This window comes from Prosopis cineraria, unplaced genomic scaffold (genome assembly GCF_029017545.1).
Source record: "Prosopis cineraria cultivar Desert tree isolate PC_DT_omini unplaced genomic scaffold, ASM2901754v1 PC9, whole genome shotgun sequence".
In the NCBI taxonomy this organism is placed as follows: Eukaryota; Viridiplantae; Streptophyta; class Magnoliopsida; order Fabales; family Fabaceae; genus Prosopis; species Prosopis cineraria.
The window spans coordinates 30,944,902-30,963,642 of NW_026555340.1; the positions used below are offsets into that span (position 1 = coordinate 30,944,902).

At 34.6% G+C, this 18,741-nt stretch overlaps 3 protein-coding genes across 3 annotated transcripts; 2 read left to right on the forward strand and 1 right to left on the reverse strand.

Annotated features, from left to right (window-relative positions):
- Positions 1 to 1,915: 1,915 nt before the first annotated feature.
- LOC129320761 (O-fucosyltransferase 38) lies at positions 1,916 to 8,214 on the forward strand. The gene is made up of 11 exons (XM_054966345.1): positions 1,916 to 2,306; positions 3,343 to 3,436; positions 3,657 to 3,724; positions 4,034 to 4,122; positions 4,234 to 4,411; positions 5,480 to 5,608; positions 5,945 to 6,081; positions 6,202 to 6,415; positions 6,506 to 6,690; positions 7,344 to 7,439; positions 7,820 to 8,214. Exons 1-11 carry the CDS (start codon positions 2,109 to 2,111, stop codon positions 7,956 to 7,958), a joined length of 1,527 nt encoding a protein of 508 aa, XP_054822320.1. The 5' UTR covers positions 1,916 to 2,108; the 3' UTR covers positions 7,959 to 8,214.
- A 1,703-nt stretch (positions 8,215 to 9,917) lies between these two features.
- LOC129319981 (uncharacterized) lies at positions 9,918 to 12,978 on the reverse strand. Its single transcript, XM_054965108.1, has 5 exons — positions 12,515 to 12,978; positions 11,643 to 12,144; positions 11,348 to 11,549; positions 10,571 to 11,077; positions 9,918 to 10,479 (listed from the first exon to the last, which is right to left on the reverse strand). The coding sequence occupies exons 1-5, from the start codon at positions 12,927 to 12,929 to the stop codon at positions 10,114 to 10,116; spliced, it is 1,992 nt and encodes a 663-aa protein (XP_054821083.1). The 5' UTR covers positions 12,930 to 12,978; the 3' UTR covers positions 9,918 to 10,113.
- Positions 12,979 to 16,031: 3,053 nt separating this feature from the next.
- On the forward strand, positions 16,032 to 17,083 carry LOC129319764 (putative pentatricopeptide repeat-containing protein At3g11460, mitochondrial). Its single transcript, XM_054964834.1, has 3 exons — positions 16,032 to 16,277; positions 16,383 to 16,562; positions 16,691 to 17,083. The coding sequence occupies exons 1-3, from the start codon at positions 16,032 to 16,034 to the stop codon at positions 17,081 to 17,083; spliced, it is 819 nt and encodes a 272-aa protein (XP_054820809.1).
- The last annotated feature ends 1,658 nt before the right edge of the window (positions 17,084 to 18,741 follow it).

The following is an 18,741-nucleotide window of genomic DNA, read 5'->3' on the forward strand; positions in this document are numbered from 1 at the left end:
TATACAATTAATACTTTTCATTACAAAACATACATTTTCATGCTTATTTCATTCAAAAGTCATTTCACACAACAATCACTCAATGCTATAAAACATGCTTAATTTACAATCGTTTCATGTACTACATAGCATACTAATATACAGTTACAATAAACAGTCAAATAAAGAAAGTTATTTAGTTACCTTGATCATTCTGTTATTAAAAAGGTTACCCATGAATTTTAATTATCACTCAAGCTTATCTCAGGCTTCCTTTCTCTACATGCGCATCCAATATATCAATCTGGACACATTTGGCACATTTTAGTCATTTGGTCCATTTTGACTAAAAACTTATTTTTACTACTTAAGGCTATATTCATCCATAAACTCTCTTCTATTTATCCATTCTAAGTCCATGACTAACTAATTACTACTTTACATCACCTTAATCGATCTTTTTTCACTCAAATCAGAATCTTGCTCTAACTTTCTCTTTCTAAAGGCCAAAATTGAGCCTACGAGTTCAAAGCTCTACCGTTCAATTCTAAACCAATTGCAAAGCTTTAATTTAACTTCTTAAATCTTTTTATTAACATTAGACAAGAATCAAACCCCTTAAATTCCACCAATTCAATTTTCCTATAACTTATTTTCAGAGAAATTTGTGTAGAATGGAAGGTAAGAGTTATATATAGCTTACCTGGCAAGTTACCAATTCGAATCACCTTCCACCACTCCAAAATAACTTGTCTCAGCTCCTCAGCCCTTCTCCTTTCTCTATCTTGTGTGTTTCTAAATTTTCACTTCTGAAAATAACCCAATTTTACAACTTAAGAAGTGATTTTTTAATCTATGCGTTGCGGCGTATGGCACAATGAGATTTATTCTCACCATGCGCACCTGTTTCGCCACGAAATGCACTCCTATCACCCATATTTATTCACATGACACACAAACAAGTCAAAATACCAAATAATCATAAGAATATCTAATCCCACACTAACTTTTACTTTTCCCTCGATTAACCTTTGAATTTAGAATTAAGAAATTCAGGATGTTACATGATCCATGTCCTATCTCATAAAGTCTTGTCTCATTTTTCTCCAAGTTGAGACAAACTTGTCCCAACATAATCAAGACAAAGATAACCGAAATTGTGATAAGCGTGAACATTCCTAGTCAGTGGTGAGAGGTTCGTTCTTTGCATAATTCCTGCATGCTTTTATAAAAAAGATTAAAAAAAAATTAAAAATATTTATAAGAGAGTTACTTATAAGTAGACCTAATAATATTTGAATTTAACCCAATTAAATATTCATTTAAAAAATTCAAAAAATTCGAGGACTTTAAAATCTTAACAATGATCAATGTCAATGTGCGGCGACTGCTGAAAACCATTTTAGTCGGTTTAATATAATGATACTTCTCCCATTTGACATATATTATAAATTTTTCATTTAATGCTTTCACTCAACAATTAAATTTTTCGGATAACATGTGGATCTCTCTTGATGATAGAATAGGGAGAGAATATTTTATTATCATATTTATAAGTTATATTATTAAATTTTTACTACAAATTTTTTATTTTACTTCATTAAATAGTGAAGAAAGAAATATATTATTAATATATATATATATATATATTTAATGAAGATAAAGTTAATAATTTTTTAAATTTATAGATAAAGTAAATGAATTTTAAAGTTTTTATTGATTTTAAAATATATTAAAAATGATTTATAATATCAAGATAAAAATTAAATACATGCAAAAATGCAAATAATGCCTCTCTATTTTTTTTTTCCACCGGCAAAATAATGCTCCCCAATCATAAGAAACAAAAGAATTATGTACACGTAATTGTAACTTCAGTTGGCCTTTGCCCTTGTCCTTAGGTAAGGGAAGAGGTAGTTTTATATTTAGCCATAAAAAATAACAGAAAATGGTGGTCTGTGTGTCCATGATTCACCGCTAATCTCCTACTTCCTTCCATCGGGCAAATTTCCACACTGCACCAGAACGGTCACTTCCAACTGCACGCTACCTCTACGTGCGTATTTGTATACTATGAATGAAGGTATCTACAAATTAGAAAGAGCTGATGCTGGAGATCTGTAGTTGAGATGGTGAACAGAGGCTCCTACAACTCTAGCAACCATTTGGCGGCTAGAATTCGGGCAAGAAAATTACCTATAGTCATTTTCACCATATACACCGTTTTCTTCATTGTTATCTCCCTCTCTGTATTCCTGTTTTACCTCAGGAATGTCGGCGAAGATGGACCACAGCCTTTGCTTTCTGTAGAATCTCGATCTGAGCAGGTATGGCTTTCATATCTTCGTTTTTTCGTTTTTCTTTGTTGTATGATTTGAAATTTGTTTTCTTTTTTAGGAAAATCGGCTTTGTTTTAGGTGAAGTTAGTGAATGTTTGGAAGGAATTTCTTCGTTGCTGTATTGATATGCTCCCCCCCCCCGGGCTCCAAATATAATCTGTTGATTACTGTGGATGTTGGTTACTGTGTTCATAACATGCGGTAGTGTTCAAGTTTTATTGGAAACTCTAGTGTGATTTAATAAATTGGCGATGGGCTGTCGTTTGCTAAGGCGCATTATGTACAGAAAAGGGATTTTGCTTAAGCGGACCTAAGTACTTAGTTTTGATCATCAACCACTAGTTGGCATGTTTGATGATTGTTGCGAATTATAGCTCGTGTGATAAAGCAATTCTACTCCATGAGGACACTGCTGATGTACAAATGTGAGCTTCTGGGCAGCTTCCACTCTCAAACTGTTCATGAAGTTAGAGGAACATTATTTTCTGTGCGGCTTTTATCGCATTGTTTGTGGTTGCCTCAAGATTCCAAACTTCATAACTTCACGCTGCCATATAGCCTCACTAAAAAGAAAAGAAATTTTGGGTGATGCAATTACTATACAACATTATAACCATTCAGACCTTCAGTTTTTGATAATTTTGCATGCTAGCTGGAATTTGCATTGTGAAATTATCTCATTTCATCTTAAGGAATTTTCATATACTGTGCACTCGCACGCAACTTTTCTGCATGCTACAGCAAAAAGCTAAATTGCCTGATAGAATGGGAGTCATTTTGGTTTCAAGCCTTCCAACATGATGAGAAAACATCAGTTAATCATCTTCAGTCACCCAGTAAAAAATTCAGTATAAAATGATTGCATATAAATTTAGATTTATGTATTTAAGGGTAAAGATTTTCTATATTTTGAAAGTTGCCGTACAATATTAGCAAATTGGTTTGCCTACTAAGAGTTCACTTCCCTTATTCTAGTCAGCTCTTGTTAATTATTGCAGTCATTTCATTTTTGTTATCAATGAAGGTACCAACGCTACAGGTGCATGGTGACCAACTTTGGGATCCTCCTTTTAGTCATGGTCTACATCCATGTGTCAAGCCGACTGCTAAATATAAAGGTTTTAGATGCTAATATCTATGTAATAGCTTATGCATTATTTTTTCTTGTCCCTCTGGCTGTTCTTCCTTTTCTTTCCTGCCTAGTTTTATTAATTATGTTTCCTTTTCTTCCTCTTCAAATCTTTAGTTTTCTCTTATTAACCTGAGCCTACCTATACTAATATAGTTTAGTGCATGTTGATTCTCTTCCTCCCCCTTAAATCTGCTTCATTGTGACAGGTGCCCAAGGTTTTGATCGCTATCTAACTGTCAAAAGTAATGGGGGGCTAAATCAAATGCGAACTGGTGTAAGTCGCCTTCTCTCCTGCCATGTTTTCTAATTCTTATCTCAAAGTTAAGTCACCTTTCTTATATCCTATAATTTTATGTGGAATGGATTAATATTGTGCAAGAGTTGCTCTATGAACTGTTTGGTACCAAAGTCATCTTAGGGGTAATTCTTCTGTGACCAGTAATGAAATTTCCTAAAAGGGTTTTTGGTTGTTATTGATGATGTCTTTTTTTGGGTAAAAAAGTGCCTAAGCCTGAAGCTGAACTACTCTTCTGCATCGTATTTTTAATTGTTTTCACTTACATAATGAATCTTTTTCCCATAGATATCAGACATGGTGGCTGTGGCTCATATGATGAATGCAACTCTAGTCATCCCACGACTTGATAAACGGTCATTCTGGCAAGATTCTAGGTATTTCTGGGTATATATCTATAAAATTTCAGTGTCATGTGATGTGAACTCCTTAGATCCCCATTGTCTCCTTTCCTATTAAATTCTTTTTAATTTTGAGTTTGTGCTCAGTGTATTTTCAGATATATTTGATGAGCTTCATTTCATAGAATCCCTGAAAGGAGATGTCAGAATTGTCAAGGAACTTCCCAAGAACTTGGAAACTGTCCCTCGCGCCAGGAAACACTTCACATTGTGGTCTGGTGTAGCTTACTATGAAGAGATGAAAAGGTTATGGGATGACTATCAGGTACTGAAACTTTCATGGATATATTATGATGGCAACTTGGAAAATACTGATATATTATTAAGCTAGGGAATCAGTTACAACTCTTTGCTGTGGAATGGAAGGAGGAAAATTGCAAAATAAGCTATTTCTCTGAGGACACCGAAGATACTGAAAATATCACACAAGGAGCCAATAAAGACTCCTGAACTCCCCCCCCCCCAAAAAAAAAAAAAAAACTCCTGAACCTGACTTTCGAGAGGTCTGGCCCTCTCCCTCCCCTCACCAAAGCTAGCAATTTCCTTACCCACACAACCGGCCCAGACCCCTAAAAGATACCCCCTGCCCCATTCATTCTCTCTCTTCAGAAAAAGACAATTAAGTGCTCTCAGCTTGCCCTCCCATGCTGTCCTGGGTCTGAGAGGCTTTAGCGGGCTTCTTCCTGGCCTACACTCTACACTACTCATTCAGGGGTGGGCCTTGGACACCGTTCCTAGTATAGTACAATTTCTAATGGTATTGTTTGTGAAAACTAGTTAGAATGTCTGACCCGAGACAATTTTAGTTTTTCTCACATAATGATAATGAACAAGATTTAAGTTTTTCTTGGGTTAAATTCGTTTCCATTAATTTAATTTAGGAAGGTATATTGAAAAGGTATTTAATGAACACTGTTTGGCTGCATAATTTACAGGAAAATTCATCTAAAAAGGGATGGACAGTTTCATCCTTTATCATGTTAATGCAGTCATTATAATGTAGAGAAAAAACGTATGCTGTAAATAAAAGAAGAAAAAGATAGATTAATGAAATTATATATTCTTGTATCTTTAAGTATGATGTTTTCAAATTTGGTGCAATGTTAAAAATGGTGTCAAATAAGTCATGCAAGCTTTATCAAACAAAAATGAGTTCATATTAGATAATGAGGATTAGTGAATTTGTTGCATGCATGCAGTGTCAGTATGGTTACTTGTATCTACGCATGCAAAAACTTAATGGAAGACATTTACCATTATATTCATGGCCATGAAGTATGGACCCTATTTCATCGTCTAGCTGTCTGGATAAGGCATTGAATCAATATTGCAGGTGATACATGTTGCAAAATCAGATTCTCGACTAGCAAACAATGATCTCCCTCTTGACATCCAGAGGTTGAGATGCCGCACATTGTATCAGGCACTTCGATTTTCTCCTCCAATTGAGACTCTGGGAAAGGTTTGGGTTTCCGTTTTTTTTTTTCTTTTGGGGTGCAATTTCTGTCACTTTAAGTGTAATCTGGACAGTGCAATGGGATTTAGTGACTCATTTTAAGTTGTTGGAATTGTTTATTAAATAGGTCATAGATATGCAATTATTCAACAATATAAAATGATACATAGTTGCTGGATTGAAACCTTGATTTTAAAACTTCCATAAGTTTCCATTACACTGCTAGACTTTAGGCATATGATCCCAGGATTACCATATCCTTCACCATTAATGCATTTAAGAGGTCTACTTGGGGCTTCCTGGTAAATTAGGTTCTGAGCATGCATGACGGTGAAAAAACAGAGGCTGGTGGAGCGGCTGCGATCACGCGGGGAAAGATATATTGCTCTCCATTTGAGATATGAGAAAGATATGTTGTCTTTTACTGGATGCACTTATGGTCTGACAGATGCAGAATCTGAAGAGCTGAGAATAATGAGGTGAGAATAGTTATATATACATACTGTGTACTAGAAAAGTATATAATTCCAGAAATGTTCACTTTAAATCATTCAATAGATCTGTTTTTTTATATTCATTTCAATTTTTTTTTTTGACAGAGAGAACACAAATCATTGGAAGGTTAAAAAGATAAATGCAACAGAACAGAGAATTGGAGGATTTTGTCCTCTGACTCCAAAGGAGGTTGGGATTTTTCTTCAAGCTCTTGGTTTTCCTCCATCAACGCAGATATACATTGCAGCTGGGGAGATCTATGGTGGTAATACTCATCTTTCAGAGCTCTCAACCCGCTTCCCCAATCTGATTTTTAAGGTCTGTGAATAATCTTGTATGTGTTAATAAATACTTAAATGGCACAGAGTCTGCTGGTAAGGTAACTAATAGATTGGACAATGATCACAGGAATCGCTTGCAAACCCTGAGGAATTGATAGCATTCAGCAATCATGGTTCTCAAACTGCAGCACTTGATTACATAATCTCTATGGAGAGCGATGTGTTTGTTCCATCACATTCAGGAAATATGGCAAGAGCTGTTGAGGGTCACCGCAGGTTCTTAGGTCACCGCAAGACAATCAACCCAGACAGGTATTGTTTTTTTTTTTTTTCTGGGTGAAATTCCAGTACTGTTTTTATTTCCTTCTTCTTAATCATCATCCTTCTTTTTTCAACAACAACTAGCCTTATCCCACTAGGTAAGGCTGGCTACATGGACTGTATTATGCTATTGTGCTCTCTCATTTATTAAGTTTTTAGAAATGTTAACTAAGAGGTCTTGCTCAACAATTTTCATAAGTATTCTCTTTGGCCTTTCTTTATCCCTCATTATAGGACTCAAAATTATCCAGTCTCAAACTCGGGTAAAGAAGGAGGGTTGTGTTAAGCTATTAACAGCCAACATAAAACTTTGTTGAATCTCACATTGATATGGACATCATTCTTCTCTTTCCAAGCCCGTTAATTCACATTGTGCTATTCTATTTCCTTTTACTTGCTCCACTTCTTCTGTTTTCTGTTATTTATGTATTGCCTGCTGCAGCCTACCTGCAAAGTTGCATCGTAAATTACATCAATATTTTAAAGTTTAACACACCCATCACATTTAGGATTTTACCGAGTTCTGTAAATAAATATTTCTGGAGTTTCTGATGAGCTCAATGATTCAAGAGAAAACGCTTTTATAATTTGGGGGCTTGATTCTTCTTTGTCAATTTGCATGCTATTGTCCGCTTAATTCTCAGGAAAGGGCTTGTTGAAATTTTTGATAAGTTGGAAACTGGAGAGCTAGAGGAAGGACCATCACTTTCAAATCTGGTGCAGCGGATGCACAAGAGCAGGTAACAGCCAAATCCGTGTCCCATGATTGCCTTCATGATGTTTAAAACTTGAAAATTAAAATAACTCATGGCATGGTTTTCCTATGCAGTACTCCCTCTGGTCCTAAATATAAGATCCATCTATTTTGTCTCTTACATCAAATGCTTTTTTAACCAAAATACCCTAATTACTGTTCAATTTTTTTCTTGGTTAGAAGTCATTATTTGTTAAGACATCCCATTAAATGCTAGGGATTATTGTGGAAGAGGATTTTATTTGATACATTAGTTAAAAATGCCTAATTTAATTAATTTTCTTAATATTGATGAATTTAAAATGGTTCTCATTTTGCAAGTTACCGAGATTGAAAGACTTTGCTTATTTTCCATCATATCTATAGGCAAGGCGCTCCAAGGAAAAGACATGGTTCCCTGCCTGGAGTTAAAGGACGAGCACGTTTTAGGACTGAAGAGTCCTTTTATGAAAATCCATACCCAGAGTGCATATGTGGTTCGAGAAGGAAACTAGGAATAACATGACGATAGATCAATGTGCAGTTTCACTGAGAAATTAGTTGACGGTTTGTTGATTGTGATCAGAAATTGCTGACACGCTCGGTTCAATGTCTGAGCTAACAGTTGTCTGAGGCCCTTGGTCATAATACACGCATCTCGCCAAGTTGATTCTATGCGAGTATTTTGGCCGCTCCCCCTAGTATCGTTTTTCTGTTTTTATTTTTCAAAACAAAAATTATAGTTCATGATTTGAAGTGAAATATATTTATATTTTTATTAAGATTTTGATAATTTGAATTTCTGCCGAGAAGTTTTAGAATTAAAGAATTAAATTGTACTGAAAAATCCTAGTTTGGGAAGTTAAAGATTTACGGTCCTAAAATCCTTTAAAATAATTTTAAAATTCGAGATTTTTTAAAATGATTTTAATTAAGGATATTTAGGTTATTAATTAAGCTCTCTTGATTTTACAGCAATTGATTTCATCGGAAGTAGAGCATTCTAACATTTAGGCGAAAGTGCACATTTAATTTTTAAACTCTATATAAAATTTTATTTTAATTTTTTAATTTTATAAAATATATTTTTAGTTATTTAGTGTTGACACTGTTAGTTTTATTGATAAAACTTTTTTATATTAACATTTAAATACTAATAAAATATTTTCAAGTATTGACATATTAGATTTAATTTTTTAAAATAATAATGATTGATATAAAAATAATTATTTTAAATTGATAATGTTGCGATTAGAGAATTGAAAAAATAATTTATAAAATTAAAGGATTAAATTAAAAATTTATATAAAATTATAAAACTAAATACATTTTAATCTTAACATTTATGAATCTTGGATTGGTGCCACCTGCATGTTTGGGACTGTGTTAACCATCTTACAATATTCTTTCTTAAAGCATTCAAATGTAAGACACTTTTATTTTTAAGGGAGAATTACAGTTAAGTTCTACACAAGAGAATTAATTACTGTAAATTTCATTGATAACTCAACTAAACTGTATCAATAACTAATTATGTTGTCAATACAGTTTAATTCAATTGTCAATAAATCTTGCAGTAATTAATTTTTTTATGTGAAATTTTAATACCATTGCCCCTATTTTTAATGATTCGTGCCTTGGAGAGCAAGTTTGGCGTGACTTTGGGCATTTTACTATTAAACTGAAAAATTAAAATCTGAAGTAAAGGATAGGAGCCGGAATTATGCCAGATTTTCCCCCCTTGTTGGGTCAGATCTTTCAAAGGTGATTGGCTCTACATTTACACCTCGCATATCATCTTGTCCCAAAAAATGAATATAAATGTAGTTCTCTTCCTTGTCAAATTTACAAAGCTCCTGTGTCTACAGAAATATATATATATATATATATTTATTTATTTATTTATTTATTTTTTGCCAGAACTGCGTCTACAGAAGTTGGAGGGAAAACAGGCGGCAAAACGAATGTTTTACCATGAAGTTTCTTTGACTTCATCCAGCCGCAAGGTGGTGTGACGGCAAAACAAAATGAAAAATTTGAAAATAAGGAATACCGGTGGAACCCACGGAATACGGTGAAGTTCCTTAACGGCGAAGAAGAAGCTAAGGGGCAGCAATTGAAGTCATTTTGCGTCAAGCATGGTTTCTTTTTTTTTTTTTTTTTTTTGCTCTGATTGAAGCATGGAGTTTTATGAACAACTCTAATCTCTGGCAAGAAAACTGATTAAGAAAAAAGTGCTTCACTTGCTGCTTTCGGATTGATGTTGGTGCAGTCAAGATCCCTTTCTCTCGTGCGTCTTTTTCACGGTGCAGGATGGCATGAAAAGAAAGCGGTTTATATTCGAAAAGTTAGAACCTGTTTAGTTTCTGTTTTCTTTTTTTTTTTAAAGCACATATGTGATCCGGATTTGGTTGTGAGGGACTAATAAACCGAAATTACATCTCTTGGGACTAAATTAGGGTTTAACTCGAAGGAATATTGAGGGTAAGACCATAATGACAGCATGAAGGCTGAAAGAGCATTCATTAATTCCTTGTCTCATCGTGTCATCAAGAATAGAGAAACAGAGGATGACGGTTATAAGAGAGAGCATAAAACGTTCATCCAGTAAAGACAATATTGAATGTCATCAAATTTCTGTAGATTCACAAAGTATGCATGCAATATAGGCAAAAAGAATATTAAACTCTGAAATAAAGGACACTGGGGTCCATGTTCCCCGGTACGATACTCTGAGCTGGGAACTTTGGGAGCCGATTAGCCATATACATTGCTGCTTCTAAGTATGACTCATTCCTTCTCGTTGTCCCTTCCTTTTCTAAAAACTGAATGCAAAAGTTGCCCTCGTCTTGTTTAGCAAGCTTCCCAAGTTCCTCTGTTTTCGGTCTCCAGCTTCCATTTCTCATATTGAAGGTGTACAAGGGAAGGAATCGCTGGCCATAGTCTGCTATAAACTCCATGGCTCTTAGTATGAACTCAAAATCCTCTTCGCTCATGTAATAAGGAAAACTGACTCTGGTCCATCCAGGTTTGACGCCAACATAACCCTGTTCATGGTATTCAATATTTTTCTTTACCAACAAAACGATTTGCATTATGAAGTTCAGAAATTTTAGTAGAAAGAGTGAAGCTTTTTACCTCTTCAACTGCTGATCTAATAGCAAGAGAGTGACATTTGTTGATGTTGAGTAATTGGTGACCATAGGGTCCAGCACAAGCACACCCACCTCGAGCTTGGATGCCAAACAAGTCATTCAGAAGAGTTGCAACAAAAGGACCGTTAAGAGGCTTACCTCTCTTGTTTCCAGTCTCTGCCCACAAATTAAGTTCCCCTTCTTTTTCCTTCTTGATATCATTTTTTTCCCCTTCATTTCTCCAACCATCCGATGAAGAATTGATGGTTGTATGGATTAGAAATGACAATATGGCTTGCCTCTTGGTGCTCAAGTTTCCCAGAACTTCAATGTTCGGATTTGGGAGAAGCCTCTCAAGTGCCCTGTTTATGTATGATTGTTCCCGTTTTTCAATTGCTTCATAGCCAATGTATTCTTTGACCCAAAACGCCAATGATGCCCTCACCGTCTGGATTATTTGAGGGGTGCCTCCATTTTCCCTTTCCTCTACGCTCTCCAAATATAATGTATCCTGCATTAGTGATCACGAAGAATTCACCAAGTTTGTTTATGACAACATTCAAGAGGCAGAGTAAGACTGATGTTAAGAACTGATGCATCTCAAAGCATCCGTATTCCGTAGTTCATAATCAACATATTTCTGATTTGTGGAAGCTAAGGCGCTTATCAATTCCACATTACATAATTCTAATTTCTACACAGAATAGTTCGGTTCCTACCCATTTGCATTTACATTGTTTCTCATATACACAAGTCGCTCTTTGAAATTTTTGTCATTTACCTTTTCATTGAAGCCGTTGACGTAGCTCACGGTTCCACCTCCACAAGTGGATGGCGGTGAAGATCTCAGCCCATACAGGGCCTTGCTCATCAAGAGCACGCCGGGAGAACCAGGACCGCCCAGAAACTTATGTGGACTGAGGAACACAACATCATACCCATCACTCTGTCCCGATCTCATGTCAATCTCCACGTATGGACCACTAATAAAGCCAAAATCATTTCAAGTTTTGAAATTTTGGTCACCCAGACAGAAACAATCCACAAAAAAAAAAAAAACCCAGAATTTCAAATACCTTGCTGCGAAATCGAAGCATGCGAAGCCATTGTATTGGTGAAGAAGCCTGGCAATTGCTCGCGTGTCTGAGCAGATTCCAGTGACATTGCTACAGGCTGAGAAAGATCCCAATATGGGCCGGCCGGTATTTTTATATGCTTCAAGTTTAAGCTTCAGCAAGTCCACATCTAGCAATCCCTCATCGTCTAGGTCAATCTCTATTACTTCGGCCAAGCTTTGTCGCCATGAGAGGAGGTTGGAATGGTGCTCGTGAGGTCCAACGAAGACGACCCATCTTTCTTCTGGGCTCAAGATTTTCAGAACCTTGTCCCTCAGGATCGAAGGTACAGCGACGCCCATTACTTCTTGGAGCCTTTTGATGGCCGCCGTAGCGCCGGAGCCACAAAATATGAGTGCATCGTCTGGTCCACCCCCTAAGCATGTCTTGATGTAATCGGTTGCTTCGTGCACCATTTTTGTCGTCCGACTTCCGACATAGCTGTCGCATGTATGAGTATTGCCTATCCGGAAGTAAAACAGGCTCAAAGATTAACTCAAAATCTTCTGTTTTTTTGGGTTTTCCAATTCATTTTACACTAGGCTCTGTTTTTTCCCAAAAAAAAAAAAAAGCATCTCAGTGGAACAACAACAAAAATTTCCAGTCCACGAGCCTCCTGAAACCAGACTACATGCAGCTCTAACCCAGTTATTAATATAACCCCGAAAATGTGATGCTTTTTTTTTTCAAAGGGAAGGAGATGATGAATGATGAAATTTTCATCATGATCATCTCGTTATTATTTGTACATTTCTTACTTCCCCTCCCGTGATCATCTCTTATGTACGAATAAAAACAAACTCGAAGCAGTGCACAACTAAATATCTGCGTACCATAAAAGGGAAGGAGATGATGGATGATGAAATTTTCACTGTGATGAAGGCTACGACCTGAAGCAGTATGATCAGCATAGAGAATTCGCCGTCTTCCGAAAGGAGAATCAAACTCTGCATCGTGGCCAATGATCTGAGATCGAAGCCATGCCAGTTTTGCGACCACAGAATCATTAAGAGGCAGACCCATCTCTACCAACATCTTAAATGACTCCGAATGATTGCAAAAATCATCAGATTCTTCTGATATGCTGCTTTCGGACAAAATGCTAGCCTGAGTAGCAATATCATCCTCGTTCTCACTTCCAGCTAAGTAGGGCTCTCTCCTCAGCAAGTGATTATCTGCCCAAAAATTCCGCTCTAGTTCCATAACCCAAATAATGGGGTATAAAGAATTCCTTATGAAATGAAACATGTACAAGATGAAGATGGATGAGGCGAACAGAGAAGGATTTCACTTTTAAGAGGAAGCACTCAAATTATGAGTATATATATTTCAAAACAGTACAGTGTACTTCAATGGGATTCATATTATTATGGGCAGCAAATATAAACCACGTGTCGTCTTTGTTCTTTAAAATACTGTGAACATGTTCAATTCAGGGAGCTCTCACAGTCTCGCTTTAGCTAGGGGCAAGATTTGACGCGGTGGTGCCAAACGTTTGAGGCTAAACTTTGAACGTGAAATCCCTTTTTTCTTGGTGTTGACTACACACCAGAGTTCGGGAGCTGGAAGGCAGAGACGAAGGAGTTCGTCATACGAAAGTGAGAGAAATTTTTATTGACGCGGATCGATGTTAAAAACATTCAGGCTGCAATGGTTGGATTTTGAATTTTTGTTTGACCATAGTTCGGCAACGTTCCAGATTGTAACTTTACATACTTCCTGTGGGTACTCAACTTTATCTATATATTAACAAATTAAATTAATAAAAAAAAATTATCCCTTTGAACATAATCATTTTATATATATATATATATATTCAAATATATTAATATGTACTTCTTTAGATCATTTTATAAGAAATAACTGAGTATCTTTTTTAGATTTTAATATAATAAACAGTTTTATATTGTCTTATGCATTTGTTAAGAAAAATAGAAGAGTACCTACAGGAAGTAGGATATACATATAAAAAGAAGATTGATTAAGAAATTACATTATTGATTAAGATAAAAAATCTAAATTATTCTATGATCCTCACACATAAACTAAGCGCTTAGCCAATCCATTTGACCCGTCAATTTTATTTTATTTTTCACTTCTTTTTTGACAGGCTGGCCCACAGAAATTTTCGCTAGCTTCATGGCAGTTAGAAACAGATCGAGAAAATTTAAGTGGCCCCCGCACAATTTGGTTGTTTTTCATATTTATCTCCTTTTTATTTTTTTTAAAGGAAAATATGTCTGTTTTTGTAATTTTATTCAATTTTAAATTAGATATATATATATATATAGTTTATTTTATTTTAATTAAACCTTTATTTTTTGATCAATTAAATTTTTTAGTTTTTAAAAGTTAAAATCCCCAAATTTTTCTTTTAAAATGACAAATATATTTGATAAATAAAAGTTTAAGTGAGTTAGGTTTTGGGACTCATCAAAATCAAGACAACTCTTATATTTTTATAAAATAATTATATAGTTTTTGAATGAATTAAATAATTTTTATAACTAATAATTTATAAAATTACCATTTTCTGAATGCTTTTTATTCATATAGATTTTCATAAAAATTAAAAAAATGTAAACAGTATATTAAATCAATTTTTTTTAAATTTTGGCTAAAGGTATTAAATTAAATTTTCTACGAACTACAAGATCTTTATGGGTGTATATATATAATAGATGCAATTATAAGTTTTTGATTGAAAAAAATAAACTACAAGAATCTAATTTAAAATTGAGCAAAATTGTAAAGATTTTTAAATCTAATTTTTTTCTTTTTTAAATAAAATATCGTGATGCAAAGATACAACCTTTTCATTTTGGCTTGAGTTTTTTTTTATTATGATAAAAAATTTAGATGAGTTACGTTCTATAGGTTCAATAAAATCAAAACATGTTTCCAAATTTAAAGAATACTTATAAAGATATTTATAGAATGTCAACCAATAAAATTCTTATATTGATAGCTAAATTTAATTTTGCAATCTTGTAGGTTATTAATTAAAATCTTTATTAATTAGACTAATTTTCTTTGATAGTTTGGGTTGGATTTCTTTTGAAGTGACTATGCTCATGAACCTTGGATATGGCAAATTTCTAAGTCATACTTTTTTAGGTAAACATAACTTTTGATCCCTTTACTTTATTCTTGTTTTGCTTTTAATTCTTATACTTTTTTTGATGTTTTAGGTTCTTATATTTTTATTTTTTATTATTTTGAGTCTTTCCAAAGCCTTTATACTTTGCTTATAGAAGTATCAAAAATAATGAAAAATAAAAATATAGAGACTTAAAATATTAAAAAAAAGAATAAGAATCAAAAGTAAACGCGAGTACAAAAATTAAAAGTAATGTTTACCTTACTTTTTTTTATCCATAATAATATATATTTATGGCCAAAATTTTCAAGAATCTATTTTATAATAGATAATTATGCATTGTGCATAATTCTTTCACCTCAACAGGAATTCATATATGATTAAAGTGATTGATTTTTAATTTAACTAGAATAAAACAATACCACATGACTATGAGGATATAATTTTTCTACAATTGATGTGGTAGAAATTAAGGCGAAAAAAAACTAGGGTGGCTTAGAGAGCTATAGTAAACCGTAGCTGTTATGCACTTATGCTATGCTCAATTGCTCATGGTATTTTTCATATGCTATACATAGTTTATATAATTTTTGGGGTTTAAAAAATTACGAAATCCTTATTCGTATATTTGTAAAATTTATAATAAAAAATAAAGTCAAATTCTGGTAAAAAATATTCTGACTTGCATGAAATAAAAAAGGAGACTGTTTTGAGTATTATTATTCTAAAGTCCATTGTAAATATCCTAGAATTCCGTGAAACAGTCAAATTTTTATAGATGCACCTTAAAACATTTTTTCAATTAAAACCTAGGGGACTTTAGAGTTATTTTTACGTTTTCTAAAATTTTTTAATACCTACTCTTTCCATTTTAAATCATAAAATATTTTTAAATAAAATTTTATATATTAATAAATTTTATTAAATATATTTAACAATTATATATTTTTAAAATAAAAATGTAAAATTTTAAAAATATTTATAATTTAATATAGTAAAAAAAGAACGGATAAAAATTAATGATAGAGAAATAAAGAGTAATATTAAAATTAATTTATTTAATAAAATTTTAACCTACTTAAAATATTTTATATTTTAAAATTAATTTTTTTTGAAAAATACCTTATAAATTAAATTTAATAGTGAGGGAGTATAATTCTTGCACACGAGCCCTCCGAGTGATTTTCCCACTTTCTCCCCCGTTCCCTCCTTGTCGCGGCAACAACACTTAACATTTGAAACTTCCAGAAATGGTATGTCTCGGAAAGGTTCCTTCTGCCTGTCTTGCCTACTTCGAAGCTGCCTCCCTCACTCTGCTGTCTCGCAAGCCAAGCAATGCCGTGCCCAAATCGTGCTCCAAGGCTTGCTTCCCAATGTCACTCTTCAAACGGATCTCTTGTTGGTATACTTTAGACGCTGGTTTTCGGCCATGCACGCAAGGTTTTCGATGGAATGCTCCGCAAAAACATGCATTCTTGGAACATCATTATCGACTCGTATGCCAAGAATTCGCTGTATTATGATGCTATAGCAGTTTTCCGTAAAATTCCAGCGGAGTTGGGTCTTTGGCCTGATCATTTTACTTTGCCTCCCTTGTTTAGGCTTCTACTGGAGTAGGAAATACTTCCCTTGGTAAGACAGGCCATCGTGCTTTGGTGATAAAGCTTGGGTACGAGGAATATGTCGTTGCTGGAAATTGTATGCTGGAATTTTATGCCAAATCGGGGGCTATGAGCGAGGCAAGGTGTGTGTTCTCTAATATGTCGTTGAGGGAATCTGAAGTGAGGAATTTGATGATTTCAACATTTACAAGGGCTGGCTTGCATGCGGATGCTCTGAATTGTTTAAGGGGAATTATTTTGAACGAAGTTAAGATTGATAGTTGTTCTAGCGTTTCAAATGCTTGCAGAAGGGAAGGGGGATTGATGTAAATCTGGTCTCTTGGACTACCCTGACATCTTGTTTTGGGATGCATGGAAAGGGAGAGGAATCTTTGTTTCTGTTTAAGAAAATGATCGATATTGGGTTCACAAACCAGGTTACACTCATAGCAATCTCAGCTAGTTGTAGCCATTCAGGTTTAGCCGATCAAGGCATGCAAATTTTCAACTCGGTTCGTTCAGAATACAAATTTAAGCCGAGCGTAAAGCACTATGCTTGCATAGTGGATCTTTTGGGTCGCTGTGGATATCTGGTGGAAGCACTTCATATACTGGAAGGTATGAAATCGCCTGCCGCGGAAGGCATTTGGGACGCCTTGCTGGCCGGTTGCATGATGCAAAAAAATGTTAAAATTGGATAGACTTCATGGTTGCATGAGCAACTATATTGCAACGCGTAGCATACATGAATCTCACAGTAAGCTTGAAGCCGTTTCAAGTGTTGGAGCGAAGTTGAGCACTTTGATTTAGTTAAAGCTCCTGGTTGTTGTCGGATAAACATTGTAGAGAGATTTCATAAATTCTACCATGACCTTTCCCATTTACTGCCGCAAATGATTCACCAAATATTACCTCAAATTAGTAACCCTGAAATGACCGATGACTGTGAGCAGTATGATTGATGCTTGGCCTTGGTCACGGTCAAATATTCTTCATCTATTCATCTGGTTGAGTTTTCACTCAGTTGTTTTGAGAAGAATAGAGATCACCAGAAAAAAGAGTCAACAGAAAGTTTATAGCAATTGAGTGGTGACTTGGGAGTGGTGATGGTGGTAATGGTTATAAACTGGCCCTGTTCAGCCCTGCCAAAATGAATGTAGTGTTTCTGCGTTTGTTTTTTTTTTTGCTTGGATGGGTAGAAGAAAAAAAATTCAATATGAAAGTTTTTAAATGATTGTGATAAAGGGATAATAACCATGAAAACCAGGCTTCACGTTGTTCAGTTTTTTGGTTACACAAGGCTTATATTTATATACGCAGATGAATGCTTGTGTTATTTCTCTATCGTCGCAAGGTTAGAATTGAGAGAAATAGTTAATTTCATGTGATGGCTAATGAGCCGCACCGCCTTGAGCTTAAAGGCAGGTAATTGTTCTCTCCTGAGTCCATGTCAAACGTGATTTTCGGGACAACACGAGAAAAGGATTTGCAATTGATTATTTCGTGTCGACATTTTTCTGCTCTTTTCTGTGCACTATCGAGAACAAAGCCATGGGTTTTGACATGCAGACAAGAATTTACATCTCAATCTTACATATACTACCTTTCCATCAGGTTTTACGAAGAATTGGCAAAGAATCAAAAGAATAACTTTCTATTACTTTAGAGAAACCGGTAACATCTTAGGTATTTCAGAATAGCACGGTAGAAGACAGAGGTCGACAATCACTAAATCAGAGATGACTCCTGTTAAATGGTGTTAGCTTGGATTGAGATCAGGTTCAAGTTGGGATTGTTTGATGTATGCTTGTAAATACATGTTGAGAAAGCCTGCTAATCTGCATTCAAGGATTAAAATTGTGAAAAGAAATTCTACTCTAAAAATGGTAAGAGCACTATAAAAGACAATTGTTTATTGTAGGTCAAAATAACACAAGATTTGGTGGTAATAATGTGCATCAATATATTACTGGGAATTAGTAAGTGATTTAACAGCTACCTTAGTTGTGTAACTAATTAACCTATAATATTTCGGTTATTGTCATGAACTCAAGCTCTTCCCTTCTCCCTTTATTTATTCTCCATCTCTTGAAGGTCTCCTAAGCAAACAAAAAAGTTATCAATATAAAATACAAGGTCTATAACAAGCCATTATTTACAAACCATGAATGATACAAACTCATTTCCCTAACTCTGTACATTCCACGAGGCTCAATATCTAATTAATAACAAAACAAATGGACGAAGGCTAAGATAATACCGGTTCTGCATTTTTAGCAGCATGAACATAGCCGAGTAAATGCTTACTTTACAGTGTTAAGATATAAGTTTGTGAGCGGAGAAACGAATGGAAGGGACC

Bases quoted from the DNA above. Each gene is read 5' to 3' on its own strand.
- LOC129320761 (XM_054966345.1), top strand. From the start codon at position 2,109: ATGGTGAACAGAGGCTCCTACAACTCTAGCAACCATTTGGCGGCTAGA. The intron at 2,307-3,342 runs GTATGGCTTTCA...TTATCAATGAAG, and splicing joins TAGAATCTCGATCTGAGCAG to GTACCAACGCTACAGGTGCA. The intron at 3,725-4,033 runs GTAAGTCGCCTT...TTTTTCCCATAG, and splicing joins TAAATCAAATGCGAACTGGT to ATATCAGACATGGTGGCTGT.
- LOC129319981 (XM_054965108.1), bottom strand. From the start codon at position 12,929: ATGTTTCATTTCATAAGGAATTCTTTATACCCCATTATTTGGGTTATG. The intron at 12,145-12,514 runs GTACGCAGATAT...ACTTCCGGATAG, and splicing joins TCATCTCCTTCCCTTTTATG to GCAATACTCATACATGCGAC. The intron at 11,078-11,347 runs GTAAATGACAAA...TCACTAATGCAG, and splicing joins TCAACGGCTTCAATGAAAAG to GATACATTATATTTGGAGAG.
- LOC129319764 (XM_054964834.1), top strand. From the start codon at position 16,032: ATGGTATGTCTCGGAAAGGTTCCTTCTGCCTGTCTTGCCTACTTCGAA. The intron at 16,278-16,382 runs GTATGCCAAGAA...TCCCTTGTTTAG, and splicing joins TGGAACATCATTATCGACTC to GCTTCTACTGGAGTAGGAAA. The intron at 16,563-16,690 runs GTGAGGAATTTG...AAATGCTTGCAG, and splicing joins TGTCGTTGAGGGAATCTGAA to AAGGGAAGGGGGATTGATGT.